This window comes from Paramisgurnus dabryanus, chromosome 8 (genome assembly GCF_030506205.2).
Source record: "Paramisgurnus dabryanus chromosome 8, PD_genome_1.1, whole genome shotgun sequence".
NCBI classification, from domain to species: domain Eukaryota; kingdom Metazoa; phylum Chordata; class Actinopteri; order Cypriniformes; family Cobitidae; genus Paramisgurnus; species Paramisgurnus dabryanus.
Window position 1 is genome coordinate 32,074,162 of NC_133344.1, and position 22,503 is coordinate 32,096,664.

General features: G+C 36.7%; 1 protein-coding gene across 1 annotated transcript; it reads right to left on the reverse strand.

Annotated features, from left to right (window-relative positions):
* Positions 1–1,745: 1,745 nt before the first annotated feature.
* tmprss4a (transmembrane serine protease 4a) lies at positions 1,746–22,357 on the reverse strand. The gene is made up of 13 exons (XM_065281555.2): positions 22,110–22,357; positions 14,076–14,130; positions 13,798–13,938; positions 13,167–13,319; positions 12,574–12,703; positions 11,622–11,735; positions 11,414–11,457; positions 11,016–11,178; positions 10,349–10,518; positions 6,714–6,812; positions 6,482–6,624; positions 6,060–6,209; positions 1,746–5,966 (listed from the first exon to the last, which is right to left on the reverse strand). Exons 1-13 carry the CDS (start codon positions 22,113–22,115, stop codon positions 5,955–5,957), a joined length of 1,380 nt encoding a protein of 459 aa, XP_065137627.1. The 5' UTR covers positions 22,116–22,357; the 3' UTR covers positions 1,746–5,954.
* Between the last annotated feature and the right edge of the window lie 146 nt (positions 22,358–22,503).

Consider the following 22,503-nt stretch of genomic DNA (forward strand, 5'->3'; position numbering starts at 1 on the left):
GGAAAAAACACCCCTTGAAGTTTTTACTGTTGTGTTCCAATGAACAAATAACAAAGCAGGTTTTTGAGCAATATGTGGGTATGACAGAATTTTCATTTTTCGGGTTTCTTTAAATAGCATGTTTGATTTGGAGAAAAGTTTTATGCTGCTCTCAGTGCACTGTTTAAACGTACTGTCGGTCATGTGGTTAGTGTCCTAATAGTTGTTGAGAGTCCAGCTGTTGTCATCTGTGTGGAGGTGATACTGATCACTTCCTCTCTCTTTTTTGTCTCTCTAATATACACAGTGGTTAGTCAGTTTCTATGAGATCTCCCTTGGCCTTTTAAATTCATTTATGGGTGAATGTTTTAACATGTGCTACTTGCAGCTTGTTGCCTTTTGTCATTTGCAGTTAGCGTTTATAGATTAACCAATGCATAAACTGAGATTATGTAGAACAGCAATACTGTAAAAAGAAAGGAAAAAAGTGGCTATGGGCCTAAAGAATGAACTGATGTATGCAAAAAAGGCAACTTGAACAGATCTTTTGTGCGATTTGATTATTTAGCTTCTTTGTACTATAGTTTTTAAATGCTGATTCATTTTTTTTGTGACTTCATACGCATAGATCTTATTTCTCATAAATACTTTGTTTTAAATATTAAATATATACTGATGAGGTTTGTAGCTGTATAGCAATCTAGATGTGTTTAAATCTGATGACTATGTCTGCAGGAACGGATGAGATTAATAAGCAAAATCTAGGATTGGCTAGTAATGTCTAAGCATGCAGGTTGCATCTGCAGTGCATTATATATCTAAATAGTGATGCACTAATGCATCTGCGGGCTTCTGCTGTGTTGTTCTCTGAGTTTGTGCACTTAAAGGAAAACAGCAGGGAGATTTAAAGAGATACGTCTCATTTAACAAACAGGAAAACCATATCAACTCCACTGTCTCCAACTTATTGCAATGCATGCTACATACATATTTAAAGCTAGTAGCCTAAATACTTACAGCTGCATTTTAAAGCAGGCTTGATCTTGGTTGAAAAAGAAGTATTTATAAGGAATACTTTATGTGTGCTTTATATGCACAGTCTTTTGTCTGTATTTTGAGGTGAGAACTTGCTGTACTGGTGAAAAGACAAAACCTTGCACTCTTTTAAAAATCTTGTACTATGTTCATTTGAGAGTTTGGCTCTCTTCGATTTGATGGTTTGTGTTTAGGCATAGATTGTGATTTTTTAAGTGTTGGTTCAGAAAATATGACTCTAAACTGGATTTCACTGCCTGGGTGACTGAATCATTCTCACTGCCAAACTAAAAGAGCAGAGGTGGGCAAACTACAGCCTGCGGGCCACATAAAACAAGGGCCATATAGGGCCTGCAAGGCAGTTTATTTGTCTGTAGAAAATTAGGTCAAATCAACATATATATGTCTTTTTAACTTAACAGATTAAGTTAAACATGTCAACTTGTTTTTATTAGTCATTTCAATTTATCTTTCAAAACTAAGTTGTATTAACTTCATGTTGCATTTTTTTGTTTTTTTCATTTTAAAGTATTAAATATTCTAGTAGTTGAGGATTTTCTCCATAATGAATAATTTAATGCAATATAAACAAAATCCTGTATTCCCTATATTCAGATTTTCACGTTGGTGGATATACTGTAAACTTATAGTTATATACATTAGCAATGCACTTCATTTAAACCTTTATTTAAGGTAAAAAGTGCAAAAATAAAGGATTACCTTTATTTAAAAAAAAATAATCATGGTTTAACTATAGTAAGCATAGTTTTTTTTACATCTATAGTTACAACAAATTTACTGTGGTTCCGCCATAATAGTCTACCACCATGGTATTTGTTGTAAAACTTTGGTAATACAAATGGTAATCAACCTGCCAAAAACATGGTTACTATATGTTTACTATAAATAAACCGTGGTTAATTTTCCTACGGCTAGTAGTGGTAAATATGTCTCACAATGAAATTGCATTGAAAGTTATTTTTCCAGTATTGTACATTATACATCTAATTTCATATTTGTTGTATATGAAGGGTGGAGATGCAGGAATTTGTGTTTTTTTATGTAAAAAAGTGTTCTAGGTAGAGATGATACAAGGAACTGCATGTCCAGTTATAGATACAGTACAACAAATGACTGTCAGTTTGTGATAAATTAAAATCCCTAATTTGTCATGCACATAGTAACCCATCACTTCACAAAAATTGGATGTGGCCCTCGAGTTTGCCCACCCCTGCAATAGAGTGTGAGCATTGCTATCTGCTCTATCAACACATTCCAGGACTCTCTGTCTCCCTCTGGTGGATTTAAACACTAACAACAATTTTAAAAAGATCAAGTATTCCAGTCACACTGGCTATGTTCAGAATAGTTTACAGGACATATTACACAATATAATGTCTGGTATTCTTTTATAAAATAGTGATCAGAACTGAATCCATAAACAAGTTGAAAATAGAAGGTCGAGTCGAGAGAATTCCATTGCTTTGTTTTCTGTGCTGTATTGTGTACATATAGCAAATGTAGTACAGTAGGCCATCTGGGAATTTCATGAATAGTGTACAAATAGCATGAGTAGTATGGTAGCCTAATATTTGCTATTCTGAATATAGCCATTGTCAGGAACAAATGTAGTTTTAGTACTCTTTGTACACTAAATAGACTAGTCAATTTTAGGACATTTTAATCTTATAAGTAAAACAAGACAACAGTTTAAAGGGTAAATATTTTTTCAAAGCTTAAACAGATGCCCTGCTTTACCACCCATCAGTGCACCCAGGACAAAGTTCCCTATTTTTGATTCACTTCCTTATTTTGTTGTTTTTGTGAAAGGTCAACATAGCAAATGATTGAATAACGGGCAACCTGCTAGATTTTGATCACTGGCTCTGACGGGCACTTTAAAAGCGTACAAGCACACATCATGCACTCAGAAAAAAAAAGGAAGGAAAATGAACATGTATGTACAGCTTTTGTCTTTAAATTTCCCTTTGTACCAATGTCTGTCATATTCATTTCTCATTGACTATGCACCTCAGTAGATTTCTCTGATTGTATAGAATAAACTAATAAACTAATGAATATATCAAAAACAACACTATATGAAATAAAGGTTTGCATAAAAATACACGTGGTCCTTGTCTTTTATCTCTGGGGATTTTGTTTGAAAAATCAAATTTTGAGTTACACTTTAATATTTTATTTTGTAGTTTAATTATAAATTTAAGTTATTAGTAATAATGATTAACAACATGTAGGGTGTAGCGTGTAATTATGCATAATTTACTGTTATTACCATAGTAACATACAGTATGTAACAAAGGCACTGTGAAAAAAAATTGTATTGTAGCTCATCTGTGCAAAAGGTCATGGGTTTAACCCAGGAAACACCGATACTGATAAAGTATATACCTTGGATTAAAATGTCTTTCAAATGTGTAAATGTAAATTATTAGTCAGTGACCAAACTTACTGTTTACCAGTGTTTATTATAATAAATCTGACATGAAAACCAGATTGAATGTGTGCAATATGTACAAGAAATATCCTTTACTTTCACAAATAGTGTGAATTTGCATTATTTACATACATAAAAAACAATGTTCATAAGTTAACAAAACCAAAGAAAAACAAGTTTCGTGCATAAAATTAAAAATGTACATTTTCTAAACATTTGAACAAATATTAATAAAACTACTTGAGTTTCACAACTCAAACTAATCCACGTATTGAAAACTTCAGGTAAACATGATTCATGGCCATATGCACCCATGCAGCAGCTGTATATGGTCATCACTCCAGTGTTTAATCTGTTCACACATAATTGACTTATTTACAGACGTGACATTAAAGTCACTTCTGACTTTCAAGTAGTGAGAACTGAATTAAACAAGCTTATAGTGGATACAGGAGTGGCGCTACATAAAAAGATTCATTTGCAAAATAGTGACTTCTGTACAGTGTCAGAAAAACATGGACCCTAGCTGGGATGCCTACCCTTTTAAAAAGTACACCTTTGCAACTAAAGACCTCACACTACCCAAAAGAGTGCATAACCTATTTTACCACCTCACGTGTACATATTGGTCATGTATATATATCTGTGCCTAAATGGTAAATATTTGTATCTTTTTCTGCACACACAGAAGCAAAATTGTCTCTTTAACTGATGACATGGCAGTTTCTTAAGACTTCTTTTGCTTGGCATAAATGCTTTGTTGCATTTGGGTATCTTTGGCAAAGCAAATTGGCATTTAAAATGAAGAGTATATCCTGGGAAGATCTTAAATCAAACAGCATCCTGATGTGGCTGGAAAAAAGTATTTAAACAAAAGTGTATTTGACATCGCTTGGTTTTAAACTTGTAAGGCATCACTGTAGATCACAAAAAGACTATGAGCAACGCAAGTGTCTATTGCTAGTTTCAACCCGGCGCAATGATCATTTTCAAGTTTAGCGCCACGTTGTTTAAATAGCAAATGCATTTGCGCCCAATTTTCCGCCCATGGGCGTTCTGGTCTAAAAACGAAGCAACTAAAATAGACTACGCCATTGACCAACAAAAACCTGGTCAATATTGTCATATTGAGCAATATTGTTTTTGTTATTTAATGAGTGCGTTAGTAATATGCGCCTACAGTATAGACAGGACAACAACGCGGGTTTGCTTATCACACGGATGTGCAACACCACAAAAACGCTTTTAAATATGAAAAAATAAAGGATTTAAATGTAAAAAATTATTATTGAGTCTCTTGGACATAAATGAGGATCGATTATGAGACGTTAGAAGGCTTAAAGAGCAGCTTCACCTGCAGCCTGGTAAGTAAATAAATGTTTTGCTTTAAACAAATGCATCTGTTTTTAAATGTTTTTTAAATGCTACCCCATTTATTGTATATGATGACTCTGTACCTGTGGATATGATGAGATGAGAAACAATTTAAGTAATGATTTTTTGAAAAACATGGCGCTGTCCGAGTGCTGAAACGGCTCTCTTCGCGTTTGTAAATTCTTCATCTCTTGTTTGTATTTTTAGAGTACAAACCTTTTATTGCATATTTGCACATTATTTTATGAGATTACAATGATTATGTAGGCTATCAATACATTTACAGCAATTAAATGCCTGCTATTTCTACTGCCATGACTTAAAGAAAACTGATTTTAAAGGTTTTAATAAAAAAATAACAATTTTAATACAAATGAAAACAACACAATTTTTTTTAACATTCTTAAACTGGTGGTCATCTTCCTCCGCTTAGTTTTTCAGTTTAAAAATTCCACTTTCTAAATAGGCATTAGGCATGGCGCCAGGCGCAGCTGGCTTTTAAATGGGATGAGAGCTGAGACTCTCATTGGTTTATTGCACGTTACGCCCAAAACACACACATTACCCATTACAAGAATAGGATAAACCCTTTTATTCCATGCGCTTGGCGCATAAACCATTTTTCCCATCCTTAAATGTGCAAAAGTGGGTTCGGAAACCCTTATTTAGACCATGCGCTTAAGACAATACGCTTAGATCATTAAAATAGTGCCCTAAATGTTGTCCAAAAGAGAAGATTCATTATTGTCTCTCTTTTAGCAATATTTGTGTTCAAATTTGTACATTATTAAGATGTGCAAAATCTTTCTCGTGACACCTTTAAACATATCACAAGACCCTGAGTGCAGACAAAAAACTCCCGCATAAGTTCCTTCACAAATTGGTCAAGTTTGTATATACAGTACACTGGGGGTCCACCAGACCATTAATAAAAATCCACCAGAAAAAAATGCTTTGATTTTGCATTTTTTTCCCTTAAGTAGTCTCCCCAAATCCATTTTTAACCCCCACTATACATATTACTGCATACATTTTTCTCTCATCGCATACTGAAGATCTTTGTAGTAAATCCATGTTGTTGGATTGTCAAAATAAGTCCTTTGTCCCAAACTCACTTAAATTCCTGAAAGCAAAACACAATCATAAATATAATAAATATTACCAATTCTACACATATACAATAACACCCAAGTTCAGTGTTTGCATGCGCACCTACCTGCATGACCGAGTGGACCCAGTCGAGCATTTGGTCCATATTGGTATAAACACCAGGGCGACCTGCTCTGGCACAGCCCATACCCCAGCTAACCACACCTACTAGCATCCAACGGTCATCTAAATGTACCAAAGGACCACCACTATCACCCTTAGAGAGATAACACAACAGGTTATTCTTTACAATTATTGTATAACCAAATTATATAACACAATGTTAGATGACTGTCCTCCTAGGAACTATACGTCTCTCCTGGTTTTGCCAAGTGGTTGATCTTGTCAGGGCAACAATATGTTGACCCTGGGACATTTTAATCAACCAATCACATTACGTGTGTTTCAAGTTTAAGCTTACAACCAGGACTAGGGTTAAGCTTTAATTAGGGTTGGGTTTTATTTACAAACAAATTGAGCAACACATACCTGGCATGCATCCACCTTGCCCTCCACATAACCAGCGCATATCATCCTGGGAGTTATACTTGAACCGTAGACTGTGGGGCTTGAACATTGATTTTGGTCTATCATTGGGATCTGAGCTTTTTGTAAGTTTGGTGACAAATTACCTGCAGGAAAACATTTAGATAATATTAAAGATGAAATGAGAATTTGATATTGCGGATGTATGAGGATTCAGAATGGATAAAATGAATACCAGCTGTCTCGCTCAGATGTCCCCAGCCAGTTACAACTAAATTGTCTCCCGCTTTAAGGCCGAAGTCTTTGGGGGGCAGGCACACAGGCTTACGAGTATCTAAATGTAAGGAATATAAAGATTATTCACAGGAATAAATAATAAAAGTCTTTTGGTCTTCAGCAAACACAAGACAGCACAAAACATCTTGTATTTAACCCTAGTTCTCTGAAGGAGGGGAACGGAGACGTCACGCCGATGAGTAACGTATTGGGAACTCACTTAATCAAAGATAAATCATGCTACTCTTTAAGAGAAAGCTCTTTTAGTGCTGAGATGTTATCAATGAAGCACGCAGGGTAGACGGAAGTCGCATACACTCTTTCAAACACAGAGAAGAAGATCACCGCTGCAACGCCTTGTCGCCAAAGAAACACACAGTTTGCTCTCCAACACACACTTAGTAGCAGATGTCTGCTGGCATTTATTTTTTAATGTTATCACAAGGAGAACTATTTCAATAAATAAAAAATTGCACATTTTTAACATTAATCTTGAACTGGTGGTCTTCTTCCTCCGCTTACAATTCCGTCATGTAAATAAGGAATCCGCCATGGCCAAGCGCAACTGGCTTTTAAATGGAATGAGAGATTAGACTCTTTGGTTTATTGCACATTATGGCCAAAACACACCCAATACTCATTACAAGAATATGAGCAACCCTTTTAGACCGTGTGCCAGGCACACAGACCATTTTTCCACTAGCAGAAGTGGATTCGGACACCCCATAAGTGCACTAGGGCTGTGCTCTTTAGACAGTGTGCTTTTAGCTATTTCATTGCTAAAAATAACGTTATGTGTGTATTTGGTATTATACAATGTGTTCGCGTGGTTTATGAACATATTAAAAACACATTATTTTCCACATAACGTACATTCTTGTAGCTCCAGATTTCTCTGTCTTCCTGAAACGTACTGATTAGAGTTTCAAAGCTCATGGATTTGAAAAGCGCAATGTTCCTGATTGGCCAGCTACACAGGAAAATCCCCAGTGTTAAATTAACTCTACCAGTGTTAAATCAACACTATTTGGTGTTTATATAATCCACACCAAGATCGGTGTTAAAAAAGACCGGTGTTAAAAATATAACTCTGAATCAGTGTTAAAGTTAATGAGATAATGAAGTGATGATTAAGACATTAATGGTGAACACCTGCTGGTCATTCAAATCAATTACATTTTGGACATTGTCCTGTCTCAAAATTTTTATTTTGATGACTCGTTTTCTGGTGAAAATAATACTAAAATAATAAAGAAAGACAAATTATTAAATGCAATAGATGAATACTGTTGGGTGTATGCCTCCAAAAGCTGCAATCTTTCACGTTTGCCTCTCTATTAGCATCTCTGTTTGAAAAATAAAATGAAAACTTGCAGAGTTATTTTCTAAATGGATAAGTTTAACTTCTAAACAGCTGTCAGAACAAAATACAAGTGCTCAACTATTCCAGCATCCACACACGTGATTTAGTAGACAAATCGTCTTTCTGACGTGATTTCTCATAAGTCAAATAGACATTTATCACAAAATGTATCACATTAAATCTTAAGTTTGTGTTTGTTATGAGTTCATTTGAAGTCACCATTATTGTGATTAGTGTTTCCTTTAGTTAGGCATTTGTCCGTTGACCTTCACTGATCTAACTCTCCTCTTTTAGCAATAACAACAATGTTTTAGTAAGACAACTTGTTCATTGCTTTATGTAGAGGGAAAACCTTCCAGACCTTCTCAGATTGTTTATTTTTATTATGTTCTACTCTACAAATCATTGAAACATTTGATCACAAATTAATTATGATGAAACAGGCATATAAAAAGCTCTATGCAAATGACAATTTTTTGCAAATTTTTTGTTGTTGTTTTTTGCTTAAGAGAGACTTCATGATTTCTGATACAAATCTCAACGATGGTGACAGTTAATGGTAAGAAAAGTGCAACATTTTGTCATGTTGCAATGCATGATGGGATTTATGAATGAGTTTTCTACAATCCTGGTACCCAGCATGCATTGCGGCATGACGTTTTGTTGTTGATTGTCACCATGATTGTGTTTTATAGGCTGATTGTTGATGTCTCAGTGTGTCTGACTGAGACCACAGATTAGATTTGGGTAAACAATATTTAACTCTTCAGGGTATGTGGACTTTTACAACACTGTTGGGTTTCATGGGAGCTTCACAGGGTTGGCAGAACATAAATTAAACACTTATATTCAGTGATTACTTTTTTATGATATCATTGAATCCTAAGACTCATACTTTCATATTAATTAACATAATAACAGTTACAGACTTCATTTCTCTCATCTTCCTCTGCTTTAACAGATGTGTTTTATAAACACACTGCCACAATGAGCAGAAGAAAACTAACACTAAACTTCAAGACCCAAGTACCCAACTAAAGGAAACACTAATCGGCACAATGGTGACTTACTTTAGTAACCAGATTTACAGCAGTTCTTTAGAAGTTAAACCTATCATCCATGTAACTCTGCAAGCAAGTTGTAATTTTAGTTTTCAAACAGAGATGATGATAGTGTTCATTAAACTCTAGTCATTTTATCTATTGCATTTAATATTTTGGCTTTCTTCCTCATTTTAGTATTACTTTCTCCAGATAAAGAGTCAACAAAATAAAAATTTTAAGACAGGAACAATTCCAAAATTGAGTTGATTTGACACGGAATGACCAGCAGGTGTTCACTATTAATGACTCAATCAACTTATTATCTTATTAACTTTAACACTGATTTAGTGTTTTTTTAACACCAATCTTGGTGTGGATTATATAAACACCGAGCAGTGTTAATTTAACACTGGGGATTTTGCTGTGTAATCTGTACGTTGTGATTGGCCTGAATCCCTCTGACGTCAGCCAGAAATGTGACGCTCCTTGCCATTGAAAGATTCGCTCACAAATCAGTGCTAACTTAACTTACAAGCTGAGTCCAAAGCGGGAGGAATTATGATAATGTCGGTCTTGTCCACGTCATTCAGCCCAGGAAGTAAACTGTTGCCTAGAATCCGTGTGTTTGTTTTAGTCCAAGAAAAGAGATTTACGTTGGAGACGATAACTCACTTAACATGTACTAATACACACTTACACACCAAAGAAAATGTAAAAACTTGAAATAGACAGGTAGTAGGTAGTAGGTGCCCTTTAAAATAGGGCCCATAATGTTTTTTTTTTTTTTTAATGGGGCAACAAGCACATAATTATTATTGTTATTATTATGCATGAGGCTTTTATGATCTCATTAATGAACTTATTTCTACTTTTAAAAAGGAATTTGTTTTTTGCTTATTAAAAAAATGCTTAAACATGTTAAACATGAAACCCCCTATTATGTATGCAAAATAATACTATGTAATAATTACTGTAATATACATTAACAAAAATGAGTGTAATGCAGTGCAAACCAATTAAATTTAGTACGGGAATTCGTTTACGACGTGGCACAGTATTAATAGAACATCATTATGTAAAGGAAAGTGATTATAACTTTCCAGAATATTACGTGTATCACATTCAAACATCTTCAGTTTTTTGTGTTTCAGACACGTTGAGTTGTACGTGTACAAGGATTTCACGTACCTCCCACTGTTATAGGATACTGAAGTTTAATCATGGTGATGTCATAGTCGTTTTGCGATGGGTTGTAATCTCTGTTGATGAGGATTTTGTTGACAGCAGAAGCTCCTGAAGAGCTGAGATACGTGTTTCCAGAGACCACCGTCCATCTGCTGAGATCTTTCCTACCATCACTAGAAAACAGAGGAGAAAAGTTATTTCTGATTCATTGCACAAAGTCATTCACTGACATCAATTTTCCTTCACCTTAAAGTTCCAATGTACCGTAAGAGAAACACTGCTTTATTTAACAGAAAACTCAAAAACAAAAAGCTAATATCCCACAATCCTGTTTTTGTACAGTATGTCCATGGGGAAGGCAACTGGTCGAAGAGTTTAGCTCGAAAAATTTAAATGCATCCGAGACCACCATTGTCGACAATGCGCTTTTAAATATTTCATAAAGGGATGTAAGGGTTGCCTATGAAGTCTAAAAGTAATCCTTCAAGTGCCGTTGTGGACAAACAGTGCCTACAAAGTCATTGCCTGATAGGCAGCTGCCTGCTTTAGGACGCAACTAATGTTACAAGCAAAGACATTTCAAAGTTACGTTACATTTTTTTAACAAATTATTTAGGTGAACCATACAGTCGGCAAGTCAGTTGCAAGCGTAAGTGTTTTATGTACTCACCCGTTGAAGCAGTGAGCAGCAGTAACTACCCACTGTGGAGACACAAGTGACCCTCCACAGGTGTGCTGGCCGCTGTATTGCAGACTGATCTGCCAAGGCCAATTCTCAATAACCGCATCCTTTCCACCAACAATCCGGTCCTCGTGGCCCACACCACAGTCAACTGTAAACATAACCATAAAAAGCTAAGTAAAAGCGGCAGACATGAGATGTCTCATTCGTTATAAAACATAACAAACGTTTATCTCAGTCTTCACATTTCTAATGCATTACAAATTGTCCACAGTTTGGTTTCTTACTGCATGTTTTCACAGCTTAATGTTGTGCTTGTTTATTTGTTTATTGACTCATTCTCTAATTGTTTTGTTTTATGATGCCATCATAGACCAAGTAATTACCTGAGCATGTTAATGTGACAACTGTTTGTGTACTGCATACCGTTCTGAGGATGAGAATAAAGAGACATTTAAGCCACACTTAAAGATATATACATTTTAATAGATAAAACACTTCTTTAAAAATTTTTCTAAACCATTGTATACTGTCTGGGGTCACTGTATATGCATAAGTATATATATATATATATATATTAATGTATATACTCACTGATCTGAAACAGTGGATTGGAAAGTTTGTGGTTTACTTGAGCCCACAGCACAGAAAGACATCTTTAAAGCAGAGGGCAAAAGACCCACTTGAACTGTGCTGTATGACGGTTTACTAAGAACAGAAAAAAAAACAACAATTAAAATGACAATGAAATGAAAAACTTACATTTTTTTGGAATACTGTGGTATTTTTTTTACAAATGACTTATCTATGAGCATCATTTTTTCAAGTCATGTGCCCTCATAATCTTTAATCAAAAACAAATCTCCTTTAAATGATGATAATTTGGGTTTTCTTAGATCAGTGTTTCACAATCCTGGTCCTATAAGCAGACATCTAAAACTTTCCGGGAGAGGTCTTGGCCAAAACGGGGGGCTTTGCCAGGTAAGCCCCCGTAATCTTTGACATAATTTAAAAACTGCCAACTTCCAATGATCCAATCGATTCTCGATGGACAAATTCAAGTCCAGCCCTACGGGTTTTTTTTATTTCAGAAGTCGTGTCACTGAGATATACATCACGACGGAGGCTATTTTAAAATGAAAAAGAACCCATGAAATAAACTTTGCATTCATGCACAGAACGATACATTCTGGGGAATAGTGGATGAGGAAATAAGTTATTGAAAAAGAAAGTTCCAGGCTGATGAGTTGAATCAGGTGTTTTAAATAAGGAGATATCTAATACTTTCTGGGATGGAGTACTTGAGGACCAGGATTGGGAAGCACTGCTCTAAGGTACCAATGTGCGTCTTTTAGTTACAAAAGTGTACTTTTTGAAAAGTTACCACCCTAGGGACAACTTTTGTAACTTCTTGGACCTTTTCTTCAGAGAGTGTAGACGACATCAAAGCTAACAAACATGGACTAAAAGCATACAACTAAGATTCGCATTTCATTGGGTTGACTACAGTACAATGACTCTATAATCTATACAGGCTGATACTTACGACGTATATCCCAGAAGTTGACACGCTGTCTCAGCATGTTGTTGGGTGAATCCATCTGCACATACACTTTTCCATTTATTGTTATCAGGACTGTATACCTGCAGTACGTCATTAGATGAGGCCAGCCGTACTATAAAGAGGAAACAAAAACAACTGTTTAAAAATCTACATTTTACATTTTCAAAAAAAAAAAATCTATATTGAACAATCGCCTTTAAAGGTGTCCAAATGAAGTGCTTAGGAACTGCATCCACTTACAAAAATAAAGTTTTGATATATTTACGACTTAATACATAATATCTTTATGGAACATGATATTTACTTAATATCCACATTATCTTTGGAAAATCAACATTTTTACCCACATAATGTATTCTTATTACTAGAAATATTCCTGTACAATTTATGACTCATGAGTTTATGTGATCCAGGGTCACATATATGATAGGTTAAAGAAAAAACATGGTGAGGTTAGGGTACTAACTGTCGTTTATCTCTAAACAGGAACACGTCTGTGGGCAGGTACTGTATGTACTGTAGGTGTGTGTTTATGCATGTGTGTATTTGCATGCGTATGATTGCAGGTATCTCACGGGGAAAGGTGGAATTTGGTCCAAACTTCATGACGCAGGCTGATTCATCTTCTCCTCCGCTGCAATCCGCTTTACCATCGCAAGCCTTCGCCAGAGGAATGAACTTAACCGACTTGGAGCAGAAGAAATACTTGCTATCGATCAACAGCTTGACTGTTTAGAAAAAAGGCAAGAGAAAGGGAATAATAACATTCATTAGAAAAATATGTTGGGTTTGTCCATATTTTACCCTGTCTGTGAAATCCAAAATAAGTTTCATAATCTAATAATGCAGACAGCAGATGACTCTGGGCCGGATCCGCACCACATCTGCGCCGAAGTCAGCAGCTCTGGTGCGGATCCGGCCCAGACTCATCTGCTGAATCAAAGTTCGATTTGACATTATCTTGCTCAGTCAATATTAAAGATATCAAGGTTATATTTTCACTGCATTATGCAAGATGATTTTTTGTAGAACACAGTAAGCCTGGCTTTGGCTAAGTTTTCACAGGCAGGGTCACAAACTTCTCCTTTTGTGTTTCGTGGATTAATAACATCATACAGGTTTGGCACAAGGGTAAGTGAATGGCCAAAGTGTCATTTTTGTGTAAACTTTAAACATGTAATACATGTAATGGTAACGATAACTTACTTAAGTAAGCAGCCACAGCCAAAATGGCCAATATGACCAAAACTATGAGGATTATAATGATGATCTTTCGTGCGGTGGGCCTTCTTTTATTTTGCACCTTTGGAGCTGCCATGCCTCTTCTGTGTTTTCCGGGACGAGGCACTGGAGGAAAATATGAATCGTTTCAGTTTCTTTCTCGTAAGACACCCACTTGAATATCAGGTATTACGAAGGAGGATGTTTACAGTACATGACTGATGAGGCAGGTGATACTTTAGATCAACTATACTGTACTGTACCTTGCTGTGTTGGGTTCAGGGGTCTCGTGTTCTCTTCAGGGACCTGTGTTTTACCCTGAGAATGAGAAATCGAGAAGAAGGAAGTGATGAGAAAGAGAGAAATGAGGGGAAAAAGAGAGAGAGAGAAAGTGTGAGGTCATTTAGTTATTTCTTGAACACACGTAGCCTGCAGTTGTTTTATGACTCAGCTGGAGCTTTCTGTATCACTTTCGGTGCTACAAAGAAAATTTTTCAGTTCGTGAAATCTTTTGTTGTTCCTTGAAAACCATCCTACTTGATTTAATATGTAAACTGCGGTATAACTGCACCAGATACAGAAAAAAGAGATGTTAATGTGCTAATTTCAGTCTGAGGTTACAGCAAGGACAACTTTAACTGTTTGATCGGGGTTGGAGGTGAACTCTGCAGGAAACATAACATAGCTGTGGGAGGCGCAATGAAATTACGCAGTGCCCGGAAATAGTCTTCTGCTATTAAAAGTTACCAAGGGGACTATTTTCGGGCAGTGCGTAATATCATTGCACCTCCTTCAGCCATGGCACTGCAGCAATGTCCTTGATTATTGAAATTGGAAGAGTACTTGGGCCGCAATTGATGATGTTTCACAAGTCCACAAGAACAAAAGTACAGACAAGAATGCATATTGAGAAATGGCATAGATCTCCAGGAACAGGGTTGGTGACCATTGCTATAGAAGAAGCATTTTTGGATCTCCCAAGAATCAACTTTTTTTAAGGTCCATTCCTTTATTACTTGTTTATAATCTAGAGACCATATTTCTTCAATTAAAGGGATACTCCAGCTAAATATCAAAATTACCCCATGATTTACTCACCCTCAAGCAATCTGGAATACATATGTCCATCATCTTTCAGACAAACACATTCGGAGTTATTTTAGTAAATGTCCTTAGAAAACAGAAATCAGGGAACAACTTCTGACTTTAACCCCCCCCCCCAAAAAAAAAGTGCATTCATCCTTCACAGAATCTGAAAGGGGTTAATAAGGTCTTCTGCGGGTAATCAATGCCATTTTGTAAGAAAAATATCCATATTTCAAACTTTATGAACTGTATTAACTAGTTTCCGGTATAGTAGGAAAAACAAATACAATGAAGGTCAATAGGTACCGTCAAATGTGTGCTTAACTCTTTCCCCGCAATTGACAAGTTATCTCATCAATTAAGAGAAAACGCTTTCCTGCAAATGACGGGAATTTCTGGCTTTCCGCAATACCCCTAATATTCACCAGGTGGTGCACTTCCGCAATTTATACAACCCGGAAGTAACGCCTCATGTGAAAGAGAAAGAACTCCGGGTATGTTTTAAAGATCGCTCTGCATCTGATCTCTATCAAAAGTCCTTCACAAAAATTGAATTATCTCAGCTTTTTGCTCAAAATTTGGTGTTTTTGAAGAAACCTAGACATTTTTGAGAGGTGATAAAAGAGAAAAAATGAAGTTAGAAAGCAGAGGGTCTGTTCTTTCATTTGATATATTGTATGTTTATATATTTAAAGAAGAACATTTTCTGGAAAGCATTAAACGTTTATAAAATTAATAAAAAAATGCTGGCTCTGGCTGGCAACTTTTTTTTAAAACGCTGGTGGGGAAAGAGTTAACATTATTTATCAAAATATCTTCTTTTGTGATCAACAGAATAAAGAAACTCATACAGGTTTAAAATAACATGAGAGTGGGTAAATGATGACAAAATTTTCTTTTTTTGCTGAACTGTAATATAATGGTAATGCTGATAATATGCTTTGTAATAAAAATGAAAAATATATAAGTAAAAGCATTTTACCTGTGGCCTCTCATGTGGTGACTAAGCATCTGCATTTCTCTCATGCATTTATGCAAATCTGTCCAGTCAATGCCATTTACATATCAGATATACTCAGAGCTCTTGATGTTAACCAATGAACGTGTGACAGTGTGATATGTTTGTCAAGTATGCAACATGTACTCAAAATGTGACCTCTGCATTTATTAATCCCAGTGAGTAGTAAACACACACACACAACTGGAGCAGTGGGCAGCTATCCCTTCAGCACATGGGGAGCAATTACTCAAGGGCACAACATTCGTAACCTTCTAGCTGTGAGACTCAAACTGGCAACTTTTAGGTTACAAGCCCAACTCTCTGACCATGGTTGACTCCTGGAGACCTCAATGGAAACTTTCAGTTACAAAACACTGAGTGGGTATTTCTCACTTAGTCAAGAGAAAAACTCTCTTAAAACATCAAGGGCCCTATCTTGCACCCAGCGCAATTGACTTTGTCAGTGACACATGTATCATTCGTATTTTGCACCGGCGCACAGTGGGTTTTTCCCTCTACAGACGCACGTCGGCAAACTAGGGAATGAACTTGCGCTCCCTGGGCGGTTCAGCGCAAAAAAGGAGGCGTGTCCCGGCGCAAACAATCCCTGATGCTATTTTGCAGTTTCAAAAAACAATTGTGCCACTGACCAGAAAAAAAAAAGTTTAAAGTCAGTGGCGCGTTGTTCATTATGCTATTTTAAGGGCGCATGCTTGACCATAATGTATAGCGTGCACAACGCGCACCAATTTGCTTATCTAATCTACACAGATGCAACAGTTATTTTTGCAAATCATAAATTGTTACAATAAAAAATATTAACACATGAGATAAGGGAAATCATTGTGGTGAGCATTGTGGTGATAGTTTTTATTTATTTTGTGTGGCTGCGTTAAAAAATTATCATGCAAATAACGATTAAAATATTTTCATAAGTTTGTTGTGTGGCTGTATTACGTTTATGTAAATAATAATTAAAATGTTTTCATAAGAAACCTTAATGTATGTGAACTTGATTTGTAAGAGTACTTTGGGGTTGGACTGCTTGCGTTTCTTGGCTTTCAGCGGTGAGGGTGGACACAGCGATGTCCTCTGCTGGCGTCAGGTCCTGTGTAGAGGCAGATCCACCTCCCGTTACACAGCGTGGCCGATTTATGCTGGCAAGCTTGGGATTCCCCCGTCTCATCATTGTAGCGCTTCCTCTCACGCCTGTTTAACCTACGCTGATTTGGGCGGGTTTCTCCCATCCCCATACAAAACAACTTCTCTGTCTTTGACTGCTCTTACAAGAACGTGGGTCTCCTCGGCTGTGAACCGCTCCTGGCGTGCGCCTGGTAAATCCGTCATAATAATAGCAACCCGCCATGGAACTTGCGCCCTTGTGTTTAAAGGGAATGTTGGATGACGTTCTGATTGGTTTATTTGACGTTACGCCCAAACCACACCTATGAATAATGAACCTACTTCAGACCAACCCCTTATTGATTTGCGCCTGGCGCAAGTTATTTCTCCCGCCGGGAAAATAGCAACAGCGTCCAAGATCCGCCCACTAAGTCACTTGCGCTTCGCACTTGCGTTTCAGATCGTTAAAATAGGGCCCCAAATATCTTTTGATCATCTGGATACATATATCACCACATTTGAACATAACCTAATATTAATAACAAATCAAATTCATTATTAAGTTGGCTATACTGCATCTATTCATATTTATTTAACGTGGTAACATGTTTGAAATCACTCTTAATTTTTGGTCATGATGACTGAAGGTGGACACATTAGTCAACACAATATGTGAAAGCAGACTCATCTTGCTAAGAAATCATCTCATATGTGTATCTACTGTATTCATTTCATATTGTAACAGATGTGAAATCACTCTTCAGATTCGGCCATGAACACCTCAGTGTGCAAAGTGAAACTTAACGTCAGTTTGCTTGTCAAAACAGAGAGTAACACTTAGTATCTGTCAAAAGATGATTCCAGTCAGCTCAGTTAACACCTTTAACAACCCATAAGACAGCAGCCAAAACAAACGACCACTTTAATAGTCTCTGAACAACAGCATTGAGCTTTACAAGTCTGTCAGCTCACCCATAGTTTCCACAATCCAGTCAATTTTATTGTTGTGGGAGACGTTTGTCATATATCAATGATACACTGGAAAAGGTACAAAACCACTTCTTTTGTTGCTGGGGTGGTAGCCTCATAGGTACCCGTTTTGTACCTTTATACACACTGAAATGTTGTACCTCTTGTGTAAAATATTATAACATAAGGACCAAATGTATACATTTAAGGAACAATTTTGTACCAGTGAAATGTTAGGGGTACAAACATTTTATTGTACCTGGAGATACCTGGAGGATAAAAAATCTATTTTGCTCCTATAGTGTGTGGTGTGCTATGATGTGTCAAAGACAGCACACCACAAACAGATTTTCAACCAGTCTCTCGACTGTGAACAAATGAAATCTCTCAATATCTCCCGAGACTTCAGAATAAGCATGGTGGACGATATGCAGGAAGACATTTCAATGATAGGGTTTTGAATGATATTCACAGAATATCCAAGGGAAAAAGAAAAGGGTTTGGGTGAAGTTGTGGAGACAGTGGGAACATGATCCATCTCTGCTGTCCATATCAACTTCACTTCATGCTGCGCCATGACTGCTTCTGTCTTCCATCATCTCACTTTTTGATTGGATATTGTTTTGTTTCACGTGATAATCTCAAGAGCGTGCGTGCGGGTGGGTTTCCTCCACACATCAGGATTAAACATGTTTAATATTTACGGCTCCCACGTTCTTCCGATCAAGTTCAGACACTCTTACACCTCACACCAAGGGAAAATCTGATAAAATAATCTGTAGAACCATCAACATAATCGGGACACAGCTAGGATTGTCGGAAGGGGGGAAATCGGCCCAAAATCAGCCCGGTTATCTTTTGGTGTGTACCCAGTATTAATGGTGTCATTGGGCGTCACTGAATGTAACGCAACAACTCAATGACCAGCTACATTCAACCTGCTAACATGAACTAGATTGAAGAATGTGGTGTGACAGGCCATGAATTTGTGGGCTTGATGTAATTGTGTCTGCATATAAGCTAGAGCTGTATCCTTGACAACACACAAAACATTAAAGTATGTGGGAGCTGCTATACAATCTATCACGCGAGAGCTATTCCTATCATGGACTTATTTTTAGACTGTGTTTGTTTTACCAGGTGACACACCTCACATACATATATATATTGGCCTCTCGTTCGACAATGCATTCACACAATGCCCTCGGGACACTCCTTTGGTGCACAGTCATGTTAGTCAATGCATTTAGTTTGCATCACATTTTTGTTGTAAAGCAAACTAAACACTGTAACTTTATTTAAAAAAGCCGGGGGTTGAGCAAGTTTGTGAGGATGGATGGATGTTTAAGTACTCTTTTAATATATCAGTTTAATTTTTAATGTTAATTACATGTGCTCCTGTATAGCCAAAGCTATATCATGGCAATTTGTATGTATTTTACAAGGTGGCTAATTCGTATTAATACGTACGACCACATTTGTAATTTTTTGTATTTGCCTTGACCCCTGTGATGTTGAGGTTTGTTTTTTTTATTGTGAATTTTAACCAAACTTAATTTTGGAATGCAATATGACGCTATGGTAGCTGGCACAGGACAAACACGTAATTGTCTGAGAGAAGTCCTTTTATGGCTGCTGTAGAAACATGACGGCGACTGCCATGTGAGGCGACTCGCGGTGTTTGTAGATAAAAACGGCTCATTGTAAGGTAATAAAAACAACACAGTTCATTATGTAAGGTCTTTATACACCACTGATAATATAAGCTGCGTTTCCACTGCAGATTTGCAGACTTAAGTGTTACTTTCTAAATGTCGACAAAAGATCATTGCGAAATGACGGTGATTCCATTATGCGACTGAAACTTTGTTTTACTTACAATAAGTCATTCCAAACATCACGTCGACTTATGTTGGACAATTTATTAATAACATATTCACCGCACTAGGCATTATTTTTAACCGAAGGAAACGTAAGAGTATTATCCAAACATTAATGTCAAGGAAAGCCCCTTATATTTAGGAGTGGAAACATATAGGTGTTTCTTGGAAGTAAAACATTATTTTAAATAAAAAATGATGTTTTCCAAACATTAATGGAAAGAAATAAGTTATAATTGGGAGCAGACATGTAATGAGGTTTTTGTGGGAGGTTTTAGCACCCATATCGCATCATCGTGATCTCACGAATTTCCGTGGCATAGTCACGGAATTTTTTGCTCATTTTTCCGTGGCATTCTCACGGATCTCTGCATATTTCCGTGGCCCTGCCACGGACTTTCTTTTTTGTGGCATTCTCACGGATTGGTTACTCAACTGTTTTGTCCTATTTTCTTACCATTGTTGCTTCGGTTTAGGATTAGATTTACATAAAATTACATCCCTACCCAAACCCAACTTTAACTCCAACGCCAGGCGACAATTAATTAAAGTCTAGAAAATATAAAAAGTGACATACTAACGCAAAAACCAAATCTTACCTTAAACCGAAGCGATAATGGTTTGAAAATAGGAAAAAGCAGTTGAGTAACCAATCCGTGAGAATGCCACGGAAAAGAAAGTTTGTGGCAGGGCCACGGAAATATGCAGAGATCCGCGAGAATGCCACGGAAAAATGAGTAAAAAATTCTGTGACTATCCTACGGAGCTTTGTGAGATCATGTTGTCGTGACTAACTTGCATCAGGTGACCTGATAATGTGAATAAAATGTTTCCATTGCAGCACCTTTTCCGAATTGCCGGAAAAACCACCTAATGCGAGAGTAAAAACATTTTTACGATATTCAGGAAGCGTTTTGCAAAGCGTTTCCATTGGTCATATTATCAATTCGCAATGTGCATTTGCGCAGTTTAAATGGTAATGGAAACGCATCTACGATTATGTGTATTATATTGTATTTCTGTCAAGGATCGTTCTGAAATGCCCCCAATGCACCTTTAGTTACACAACGCCTTATTTCGCAGAATGCTTTAAAGTTACAACCCTATTTTGTGCCCTATTCATGGAAAGCATGTTTACACATGTGAATATATTAAAATTAGAAAACAAAGTCCCCTTTAGCAAATACTGAAACGAATGACACAGAGAGAGAGAGAGAAGCTGAAAGTGAAACTTGACAGGTCATTATCATAAGAATAGATGAGGACGAGTCGCCCATCATGTCAAAGATAACATGCAACAACAGCAGTGTAGAAAAGACAGATACCTGAAAGGATTAAAACAAGATTATTAAGCTTTCACTAACCAGGTTAATTAACTGAAGTGTATTGTGTTGATGGATCCAAAAGATTTATAGCAGACAGGGAGGGAAACTAAATGCAATCTTGTCAAACCGGATCGGCGTGTATTTATGGCTTAAGATTGACAGTTGACTAAACACTGTGAAAACATCAGTGTCTAATGTCGAGAAGAAAAATGATGGCTGGTAAAGGCTTTGTTTATTGACACTGTCTGACCATTCAAGTGTGTCTGGATCTATGACAATACTATAAAACAATACCAGTATTGAGATCAATGACTGATACCAAAACGGATTAAATACACGTTTATACCAGCCCAATTAAAGAATTTCCAAATTGTAGCTCAGCTTTTGTTATTACCATCTTAACTTTAGTCTCTTGTATACAGATTTCAACTGGATCTTTTGTAGAAACCTGTTTTAAAACCCATTCAAATTACTTCAATGCAAAGCAGGTGTTTGAACCTGGAAACAATGTTTTATTGAGTGTAGTCACGTATTGTAGGTTTCACATAAATGTTGCACACATTTTAGCTGTGAAATCACACATGACATTAATTGATAAAAGCATAGCGCTGGTTGATCTTGTGTAATTCTTTGAAACAAAATTTATGGACAAATCCATAAACGTATATATAACTAAGCAAAATTGCAACAGGTGCTCATTCGTTCATGGAAGAGATCATCCTTGACTTTTGTTAAAGAATTGAGTTTTAAGCAAAATAAGGCAGGGTAAATAGTGACACAGTTTTTAGTTTAAACCAAATAGTCAAAGGAAATGTATGCGTATTTTTCAATTCTGCCACTTTAGATAAACACATTTAGTTTACCTACAACAACTACCCAAATTCATTTTCAAATAAAAAATAGCTTTCAACTCACCCTCATGATTTAATTGCTGGTGCCGATGTGTTCCTAGCAGATAGGGCAGTGGAGACCACCAAAGCCAGCTCTATGTCTACAAGAAGACCTCACTCTCCAGTCCCTCCTTTATTCAGTGCACTACTACTGTATATGTGCTACTTTCCTGTCTCTTTCTCGCTCTCCTAGACTGAATGTTAGAAAGGTTTCACTCAGGTGACTTCTGCTGTTTGTAGATTTGTTTGGAATCTCTCAGCCCCCATCCCAAAACCCTTACCTATGCATAAACACCTCCGCCCATTTCAACTGGATCCTCCCACTTATGCATTCACTTCCTGCTTATGATGCTGCGGCTGGCCATTTTTTGTCCCGTATTTCAGAGTGAGAAAGTTGTCAACAATAGTCCCGTCACTGT

What these genes read in the sequence shown, in the direction of transcription:
- tmprss4a (XM_065281555.2), bottom strand. An exon ending in GCTGCTCACTGCTTCAACGG is followed by an intron (nt 10,519 to 11,015) that starts GTGAGTACATAA and finishes TCTGTTTTCTAG; the next exon opens with TGATGGTAGGAAAGATCTCA. An exon ending in ACATCTGAGCGAGACAGCTG is followed by an intron (nt 6,625 to 6,713) that starts GTATTCATTTTA and finishes GTTTTCCTGCAG; the next exon opens with GTAATTTGTCACCAAACTTA.